At 48.7% G+C, this 10,421-nt stretch overlaps 1 protein-coding gene across 1 annotated transcript; it reads right to left on the bottom strand.

The window, feature by feature from the left end:
* Positions 1-1,295: 1,295 nt before the first annotated feature.
* On the bottom strand, positions 1,296-8,476 carry NFKBID (NFKB inhibitor delta). Its single transcript, XM_039385499.1, has 8 exons — positions 8,434-8,476; positions 8,050-8,183; positions 7,042-7,188; positions 4,762-4,813; positions 4,203-4,369; positions 3,790-3,906; positions 1,645-1,809; positions 1,296-1,434 (listed from the first exon to the last, which is right to left on the bottom strand). The coding sequence occupies exons 1-8, from the start codon at positions 8,474-8,476 to the stop codon at positions 1,363-1,365; spliced, it is 897 nt and encodes a 298-aa protein (XP_039241433.1). The 3' UTR covers positions 1,296-1,362.
* Positions 8,477-10,421: the final 1,945 nt, after the last annotated feature.

Genomic DNA, 10,421 nt, shown 5'->3' with positions numbered 1-10,421 from the left:
GGCCTGTGAGACTGACAGTGCTCCAGAAACTCCCACGCCCCCGAGTCAGGCAGGGGGGGATCGAGGAAGTGCTGCAGTGATTTAAGGGATCTGCCCTTCACTTCACTCCTCTGGCTTGTCAGAGAAAAGAACCTGTGCAGCCTTGAGAAATCAGCAAACTAGAATTCAGGGGGAGCACTGGGGTTGAGACATCCTCTGCCAAAGGGGTGGCAAAACATGGCTTTGCCTCCCTGCAGGCACCTGCCCTCAGCGTGCTGAGCCAGCAGAGCCACTTCTGCCAGAGATTGCACAGCAATTCACCAACCATTTCACAGAAACACTAAGAAGAACCTATTGAGACTCCCCCTCAGCTGAGAATGGCAATGGGAGGGGGATCACCCATTGCACTCTGACCCTGCTGTGCACAGACCCACACGGGTTTTCTACCCTGGACGTGCCTAAAAGTTATTTCAGACCCAAAGGAATCCTGTGTCTCCTACACAGGCTCAGGTGAGGGTTCAGCTCCCCACCCTGAGGTGTTTTCTGAGCTATTCTGTGCCACCAGAGCTGGAGATTTGGACTGGATTAGATGTCTCAAAGAGGAATCCCTGCACTGGGAAGCACTGAGGAGCCACCCAAACCTGTGCTGCTGAGAACCTGCCCCTTGTACTTGCTCTTAAAACCATCTGTTTTCTTTTCTTGGGGTGGGGTGAGAGGCTGGCCATGGGGAGCTGCTTCAGGTTTCTTCCAAAGTACTAAGAAATGGGGTAGCAGCAGTTTGAAATAACCCTCTTTGGGGTCTTGCTTTGGATGTCCATTCCCTCAGGTGAAAAACAGCCTTGGATGACTCCTCAGGCTGACCTGACCTCTTCCATCCAGCCTTTTCCCTCCCCTCAGGTTCCTGCATTCCCAGGGCAGCAGGATCAGTGGGAACTGCACATCACAAAGGCTCCAGCATTTCAACCAGTACCTCTGTGCAGGACCCAACCAGAGGCACAGTTTGAGGGTGTCTCAGAGCAGCATTTCTCAACCTTTTTGTAGCCAAACTACCACCTGGTGCTCCACCACCTCCATGGGCTTCAGTTGCCACCAAATCAAAGCTTGGCTGTGCTTCAAACACGTCCTTATTCATGGAACAGCCATTTGCTTTGCCTGCCTCCTTCCCTGCAAACAAAGCTTGAGGCTTATCAATATTCTTTGGTAGCAAAATTAAGTATTCAGCCATTTGAAATCTCATTTCCAGGTTGAGAAACACTGTCTTCCCACCCTGGTTTAAGCCTGTAGGAGCAGGGATTTGTTGGTGAACCACCCTCACAGTCTGTATGAGAGGCCTCAGGCCATCAGCAAGCTGAAGGTGAAGCCATTCCATGAATTTCAGGCAGCCTAGGATCTGGCATTTCGGCGGCAGGAAAGGAAGGCAGATGCAACTTTCCCTTTCTTCAGCAAATGCCTGACCTGCCAAAAAAAAAAAGGAGAAGTTCATAAAGCACCATCTCAACCCAAAGCATACACACACACACACATATACAGGAATATGTGCAACTAAATACACATCTCAACACACCAGGGGCTCCAGGAGCTCCAGGGAGCTCCAGGAGCCTTTTCACAGCTGCAGGCACAAAACCCAACCCCCTCTGAGTGTGCAGGTGACCAGCAATCCCATACCTGGTCCCCAGCTCTCCCAGAGGGGGCCATGTGGATGGGCTGGTCGTTGTCCAGGTTCCTGATGCTCGGGTCTGCCCCGTGGGCCAGGAGCAGCTGCACCATTTCCTTCTGGTTCTTGTGCCCTGGCAGGGCAGCTGCCATGTGCAGGGCTGTGTTGCCATGTGCCTGAAAGGAAAAGAGGTAAAAAAGCCCAGATAAAGCTCCTGCTAAGCTGTGCCACCTCCTCAGGGTTGTCCTTGAAATGGAGATCTGTGAAACGAGAGCTGAGGAAGCTCCGTGTCATCACTAACCAGGAGGTGAGGGAGGATCTTTGCTCTGTTTCTCCCATGCAGGAGATTTGTGGATTTAGATTTTTCTCTATTCTAGAGCGCTACAAACTGTGGGGCTTTGATGCTTGGGGTATAACTAAATAGATAACCCTGTACCAACAACATTCCTGATCACTCTGCAACCCCCTGCTAAACCATACCCCGTGTGAGCAGAGACCTGAGGGGTTATTTGAGGAAGAGAAGGATGGAACATGCATGTTTATCCATGGAAATATTTCCCTGGGAAGCATTAAGCAGGATTTGGAGGCACAAAGCCCATTGTGCTGCTACACACCACGCATGGGCTGGACAAGAGCAGAGCCAGCTGTGCTCCACACATCCCCACTGCTCCCTTTCCCAACACTTGCAAGGGCCAGAAAGCTGCAGAATCCTGAGGTCAAGCACTCCCTTGAGCGTGGATCGAGTCCAGCTTTTCCAGTAACAGGATCTGCACGGGAAGGACAGAGCTGGCTGTGGAGCTGGGCAGGGGGGCAGGATGGAGAGTGCTGCAATTTGGGGCAGGAAAGCTCTGGTGCCACCAGACCGTGTAGAAATCTGGGCCCTGTCTAGTCAGTTATGACTGGTAACGGTTTTAAATGAGAAAAACCTAATAAACAAATGCATAAGGGGAGGTATTTTTAGTCTGCAAGAGTCTCATTCGGGCAGCTGCTTGTTTTTCTCTCAGAAAAGACCATACATTTGTCGTGAACTTGGAATGGTTGGGCAGAAATTGCAATGTGTGCTGCTATTCCAGCTGTTAAAACGAACACACATGATTTTCAGGTCCTATTTATCAGGGATGTTGAGGCAGAAAATACAATAGCAAGATCCTAACAGCCCTTCTCAGACAAGGCACGTTTTACAAGCCCTGAACAAGCAGATCCTTGTCTATTTTATTATCCCAGAGAGCCAAGGGATAGTTACAAGCTCTTTACAGGATTTCTCGTTAAAATGGAAACATCTGCATTTGTTTGCTGCACCTTTGTGGCAGGAGCACTCGACAGCTTCCAAATCCAGGCCTGGGCTCAGAAAACAAGGATCTGACAATGCCTGACCTTGAAGCCTCACGTTGACTTTAACAGGGCTGATGGGAGACAACGGCCAGAGCACCAACATGTGGGCTCTGGGAACCCTTCAGGTGAAAAAGACCTTTAAGATCTCAGTGTTTGGTTTTTTTTTCTCATTGTGAAATCCCCAAGGAAGCAGATTTGCAATGAGACAACCACAACAAGCAGTGGGTGAGCCAGGGAAGCCAAAAATATGGACTCCAGGGTGCCTGTTTCCTTGTTTTCTTCGTACTTGGAAGAGCTAAAAATCCAGTTTGGGTATCAGACAACCTCCCCATCACATTTCTCACTGTCCCAGACAGCTCAGCAACAAGACTGAAGACTCCAAGTGATCCTATCACAGTTGGGAGCTCTCTGAGGGTTGTGATCAAGAGACAAGAGCAGCCTGCCATGGACAAGCCAGCACCTGCCTGATGGGTCTCCAAAGATACAGAAGGAATGTAGGGAAAAGGCCCTTCACTGGACAGAGAGACACAAACTCAGTGCCTTTACCCACAGACACAAAGCCAAACATGCTTCCTACAGAAATCTGAAGGGTAAAAAAAGGACTGAAGCTGTCCAGGATCTGCCTCCCGAGTGAGTTGATGGAAAACATTCAATTCCTTTTTGATAGACAAAAACGTGCGTGCGGGAAGAGAAGAACTGGAATCTGGAGGACCCCAATGCCTCTAGTGCAGCCTCCCACTGCAGCACAGCTCCCACACTGCTCCCAGCATCTCCTCTGCCTGGAGATGTGCTCCCAAATCCCCTCCAGGCTCGCCCTGACTCACCTTGTTGTTGACAAAGTCCTTGGACTTGAAAGCGTTCAGCTCCAAGAAGTATCTGAGCAGGGAGATGTTCCCATCCTGGACTGTGTAATGAAGGACTGTCTTGTTGCTTTTCACATCCTGTTTATAAAAACAGGAGAAAAAAAAAAAAACCCAAACAGAATAAGAAATGTTCTGCAGAACAACCTGGAGATATTCTACAAACCCAGGCCAGCTCTGCAGCTCCTGTGGAGCATCTCCTTCCCTTCGGCGACCCTCTGACTGCCCAGTGTTTGCTCCGGGCTGCAAGAAGGGAGTCCCCAAAAGCAGCACCTCACTCTGCAACCAGTCCCTTGGAAAATCCCTTCTCCAGTTCCCCATTTTTAGCCCGGCACAAGCGCCAGGGAGGACTGAGGGCTGGTCGAGCTGCCCCTCACCCTGCTGTAGATGGAGGCCCCGGTGTGCACCAGGAGGTGGATGCAGGACTCCAGCTCCTCACTCTGCTGCTGGAGGTCTTTGTGCTGCTCCTGGGTGAGGCTCTGGCAGCTCTGCTCCCGGAGCAGGGCGTTGTGGGCCAGCACAGCACAGTGCAGGGGGGTATGGCCTGCAAAAACAAGGATGGCAGGGAGAGAACCACAGTCCAACCAAAAATACTGATGCACAGAGAGGAGGCAGAGCTGGCACGGAGAGCACGTACCTCTCTCTGCATGTGTTGCCAAGACACAAGCCCTTCTCTGCTTTCCAATGTACCACATTGCCTGCATGGACAATTTTTGGGGCTCTCCAGTGTCTGCTCGTTTCCAGTTGTGCACTGAATCCCCTCTGAACCGTTCAATTCCGTGGCATTTGAGTGCTCAGACACAACTGTCTCCCCCCCCCAGGCAGTTCCTGAGCCCACTCTGGTCTCCCAGCCCCAAATCCCAACGAGCAGCAGACAATGAAACAGCCAATACAGGTTTTCAGGCCGCTGTAAAATATCTGTGCAAAGGTTTTTACCTTCAAAATCCTTCATTTCTAAGTCAAGAGGGAAACCCAGTGACAGTATAACCTGGAAGCAACAGAGAAATTGAAAATTTCAGTTCAGCAGAACAGTGTCCAAGCCAAAATCTGTCAAAACCAGCAAACTTTAAAATCAAACAAATCAGATGATGATAATTTCACTGCAAACTAAGCCCTTTTTTGACACTAGATATCAATGCTGTGAATCTGTTTCCCAACAGGGATATTCAAGGTTACAGAAGATGATCATGTTCCCTAGTTTCCTAAAGCCCACCTAATTATAATATCATATTAGATTTATAGTTCAGAACAGTAACATTTAGTCACTGCCCCCAGCTCAGGAGTTCCAGCCTCCTCACTGTCACCATGGATTAGGCAAAGACACCAGTAACACCAGTGCATATTTATCCTGAGTTCTCCTTGACAAGCAGAAATGGAAATTTCTCCTTGACAGGTTCAGCCAAACTTTATCACCTAAAAGTTCACCAACACTGACAGTTCTCAGGTGGATTTATTTGCTTTTTGGTTTCAGTGTGTGAGAAGTTGAACCCACAGCTTGCTGCAGCAATGAGGATGCAGAGACTAGAAATGGCCTGAACAGTGATCTGGAGGTGAGCATTGCTTGGGTTACAAATTTTAAAATAAAGAAATAAAGATTTTTTTAAATAAAGAGAAAAAAAATTTAAACTCTCGAATGTAAGAAAGTGATAGATTCAACGTGAAGGAGCTAAGAATATATTACTTATATATATAAGTATCACTTATATATATAAAATATATTATTTTCTGTATTACTATGGATAATGTATTTCTTTCTCTTGATTGAATAAAACAAGTTGTTCCCATTACAAGACTGAGAATTTTTGCAGTGCAGTGACTTATCCAGAACTCAAAGAAGAGAAGGCACAGGAATCTTGCTGCTGAAAGATGATCCAGAACAGTTGGGGCCTGACTTATCTTCTCATAACAACAATAAAATATATGCAGATCAAATATTGACAAGCACCTCTGAGGTGCTTGATTATTAGAGATTAGATAGTTAATCCATTAGGGAAAAAAAAAAACAACCCACAATAAAATAAACAAGCAAACCATAAAGCCTTTCATGGCTTTGACCACACCGAGAAGTAAGTTTGTGTGAGTTTTCCCTTTCAGTGGCAAGGGAAGGGGGAAAAAAAAAAAAAAAAAAGAGAAAAAAAGCATAAAAGAAAAGCCAAACAAAGAAACCCTGAAACACAAACCACCCCAAGGCACTCTGGGAGGCTTTGTTGGAATGGTCTGCGTTAAAACACCTCTCCCTGCCGAAGGAAACACCTGTTTTCCAAGGAACTCTCCGTGTTACACATTAACTGCCCGCTCGGGGCTGAACCCGGGGCACGTGCCAGGCAGAGCTAACGAATGCTGGGGATGCAGTGCCAACATGCCAGGCACCCCCTGGCACCCCATCCCTGTGCCCTGCCCTCAGGTAACCCCAGCACAGCCACAAAACTGCCTGTGCTCCGTCCCGACACGACTCAGGGCGGGGATGTTTCAATGATTCCATTTTATGGGCAATAGTTGAGCATTTAAGGCACGTGCCTGCTGATCCCTGCTGTGTAATCCCTTCCCCAGAATTCCCACAGTGCCTTTTTAGATGTGCTGATTCGCTCTTCAGGGCTGGCACACGAATCAGGTGGAGTCCCTGTCTGCAGAGGGATTTGTGGAGCAACAGAGGAGCAAAGATCTGCTCACGTCAGTCATGTTTTGAGTGAAATCTGAAAAAACACCTCATTCTGAAGGCTGAGCCTGTGCTGTCCCTGCCTGCAGGGTCCCATCTGCTCTCTCCCCAGCTGGCTTGAGTCTGGACACAATTCCCTGCTCCCACCTGGATGACACTGACCCCAGAGAGGGGGTTTCACCCTGGTTTTTGTGCTCCCCCTCCTCACACCCCCTGGCTGGGGAACCCCCTCCGATGCAGAACCAACTGGGGGCTCAAGGCACAGCAACCCCACCCTGCTGGTGGCTAAACCAGCAGGTTTAGAGCCCTGATCTGCAGAAAGAATGCATTTCCCCCACAGATGCACCAAAGATTTTTCCTCTGTGACAGGAGGCTGACGTTGGCTGCAAATACAGCCCTAAAACAGGAGGAAAAACCACCCTCGGGACGTCAGTTCCTAACACAAGGAGGTTTTGGTCAGTCTGCCCTGCTTGCTGACACCTTGCCTTCTAAGGCAGTTGTTTAAAGACACCAACATCAACACTTTACCGAGGGTATCAAAACCATAAAGCTTCTCCCACCTGGAGGACTTGGGCATAGCCGTAGGTGGCAGCGAGGTGCAGAGCTGACTGCCCTTTGTTGTCCACGGCGTTGACATCTGCTCCTGCCTGGATCAGGTCGTGGACAATGGCTGCCTGCCTGGCAGTGACAGCCACCAGCAGGGGAGTCTGCAACAGCAGAGGAACGTGAGGGAATGACAGCATGAAACAAGGAATGGGGAAAGCTGGGTGATGCCTGCAATCCCGAGGGTTGTGCTGCCCAAAAGGGAGACAGCTCACAGGGGGATTTAGAATCCCACATGACTCCTTGACAGGTTCAGCCAAACTTTATCACCTAAAAGTTCACCAACACTGACAGTTCTCAGGTGGATTTATTTGCTTTTTGGTTTTACTGTGTGAGAAGTTGAACCCACAGCTTGCTGCAGCAATGAGGATGCAGAGACTAGAAGTGGCCTGAACAGTGATCTGGAGGTGAGCATTGCTTGGGGTCACAAATTTTAAAATAAAGAAATAAAGATTTTTTTAAATAAAGAGAAAAAAAATATTTTAAACTCTTGAATGTAAGAAAGTGATAGATTCAATGTGAAGAAGCTAAGCATATATTACTTATATATATGGATCCCGAGATGGGCACTGCCCAGCTCTGGCAGAACTCCCTCTAGTGCTCTCCAGCCCCAGTTTGGCTGACAGCCCACACCCAGCGTTTTTGGAGCACCGATTCCATCAGGTGCAGCCCTCCTGGCACCAACCAGTTGCTCATAAAACCTTCAGCCTCAGAGGCTGCTGCCAACAAACACACATCTTGCTGGACCAGTGTTTCCTCAGATCACTCTATAAAAAAGAACAGGCTCGTTCTCATCCCACCTCATCTCTGCTCCTGCCAGAGGCACCTTGGCAAGGCTCAGCAGTGCCAAACCTTCCCCTGCACTAACAGAAGGGCAGAGCTGGGGTTTTCAGCTGTTCCCAGTCGTGCAAAGCCCCTGCCCACCCCAAACCCCGCTGGCTGCAGGGGGAAGGGGTCCACCTTACCTTTCCTCTGTGCTCCTTGGCATCGAGTCCCCTCAGTGGCTTCACTCGCTCTGCAGCTGCCCGGGCGTGGGCCCTCAGACCTTTAGCTGCATAAATATGTAGAATTCTAAGACAGCAAATAGAGACACTGGTCACTGCTCGGCCATGGACAGTTTTACAGGGTGGCACTGCCACTTTCGGGGGGTTTCACACCCCGTGTTCCACAAATCCACGCCAGGAGCCTCAAAGGGCTCAAAGACCTTAAGGCTCCCACTCCCACGGAAAGGGCTTCCTACCTCAAACAACTGCAGTGTCCAGGAGCCCTCAGCACTCCTGAGCTCTGACACGCTGCCTCCTTCCCACTTCAGCACTTTCCTTCGGGTGAGATTTGCTGCTGGGAGGTACCTAAGTCCTCCCCAACACCCAGTGGTGGGGCCCAGAGTACCATATTTTGTGGATATATCACTTTTTGGGGTGATACAGCCCTGTATGTGTTGGTGGAATACCACCCCCGGGGGTAACACACAACCCCTAAGTGGTATATTTGTAATCAACCTGTTAAACTCCACTTCTTTATCAAACCCACTGGTCAGAAGGACAAAGTCCTTGTATTCTGGACAAGACACAGAGTTGTCACAACCCACAGGAGCTGCGGGTTTGCTGGTGGCCCTGAGTGATGGGGAGAACACTGGGCTGCTTCACTTTGGTTGCCTGGCTCTGGCTGGAGCCACTTCCATTCCCCCAGGGCCCTGGGAATGCACAGGTAGCTTTGCAATTCCCCTCTGCACAGGAGGAGCCCATCCCACACGGGGTTGGACCAACCCCTGGCTGTGCCTTTTGCTCCAGACAGCAACATTTGGAGGCTTTTCAGCCAGGAGGTCGTAGGCAGTCATTTCTCTCCTCGGGTAATTCTGCAGCCCAGAGCCAGCCCTTGCCATTTCAGGAAGTATAACTGCAGCTTTCTGGCTAATCTGATTTTCAGTCAAGCTCAGCATTAGCTGTGGCTGCACACCCACACATCCCCAGGGGTGCCAGGAGAGGAGACCAGAGATTGAACTGACACATGAACTGCTGCTGTGAGCAAGGTCTGCTTGAGGAAAGTGCCTCCAGGCTGAATCATGGAATTCCTCCTTAGACTGCTTTAAAGTGCAAAATTAGCACAAAATCTCACAGCCAATCCGTGGTTCCTGCCTGTACATACCATACTGAACTAATTGATTGCTAAAGCAATGCCAGGTCACCCTTTTGGATAGGAAATAAAACACTCTAGGCGTAGAAAAGTTACTGTAGATCTTTATTGGGAACAAAAAAAAAAATAAAAATTTGTCTTTTTCTAACCAGAACAACCCAGAAAGAAATTCGGAAACAGTTCATCATTGTTTTATATTCACACACAGAATTTACATACATTGGAGTGAAAAGGAATTGAGAAGCAATCTGAGCAACCACGGGCTTGATTCACAACTGCATTATCCCAGTTTTACCTCCCTTTCTTGTACTTGTAAAACTGGAGTAAGCAGGGGTGAACTAAGCTCCTGCCAATTAATTTCTTTGCTGGGTTTTTCTGCAAATATAAGCCACTAATTTCAATGCACACCTGAACTATTGCTATTTTCCAAAAACTTTATGATCACTTACAGGATCTATTGCTTATATCTTCCAGATTTGTCAATATTCAAAACCAAAATGTGCTCAGAAAGCCTTTAAGACTTTCAACCTGAGCTTGTAAACCTCACTCAGGCATTAACTGTGAGGTGACTTGAAATATTGCCTGGGTGGCAACTGGACTCCAGGTAATAAGCAGTGCAATAAGTTATTTTGCTGTTAGTCTTGCAAATAATAAAATCACCTAAGGCTCCTGGGCTTTGGAAAGCAGAAAAACCCAGAGAAATTGTGTTTACCAGCCAAGAGTCTGTTGTTTATTAAGAGAACAATAAACAGAGTTGGAAGGGGGTATTTCTCCTGCAAATATATTTGCCTGTGGCATGGCACTCCTCAACATCAACCACAATATTTACAGAGGAAAAAGTAAAAGCTACTCATTCTCCAGGAAAGGAAATCAGAAAGCTGCAAAGGGAATGTGGGAAATTTCCCACAGGCACAGGAGAGGTCCCTGATGTTCCTGATGTTCCCTGGCTCAGCACATCATCACCAGCTTCACACCCAAATGCTACAGAACAGGGAAAAATATTGCCAAATAACAGCCATGGCACAGATTCCTTGTCATTCTGCAGGGCAGGTTTTGGCAGCCCCTGCCTTCCCAGGGATCTCCTGGCCCGGGGCCACTCCTGCAGTCCTGACTCAGACAAAACTCCTGGAGACTTCAGTGGGACCAGGATCTGCCCACTGGCAGAACATGCAGCCACTACAGCAGCCCCCCATCCCAAAGGTGG

The sequence above is a fragment of the Pipra filicauda genome, unplaced genomic scaffold, assembly GCF_003945595.2.
Source record: "Pipra filicauda isolate LSUMZ 115617 unplaced genomic scaffold, ASM394559v2 scaffold416_size611912_pilon, whole genome shotgun sequence".
In the NCBI taxonomy this organism is placed as follows: Eukaryota; Metazoa; Chordata; class Aves; order Passeriformes; family Pipridae; genus Pipra; species Pipra filicauda.
The sequence above is the reverse complement of the archived record's forward strand: the minus strand, read 5'-3'. Positions and strand labels throughout refer to the sequence as shown.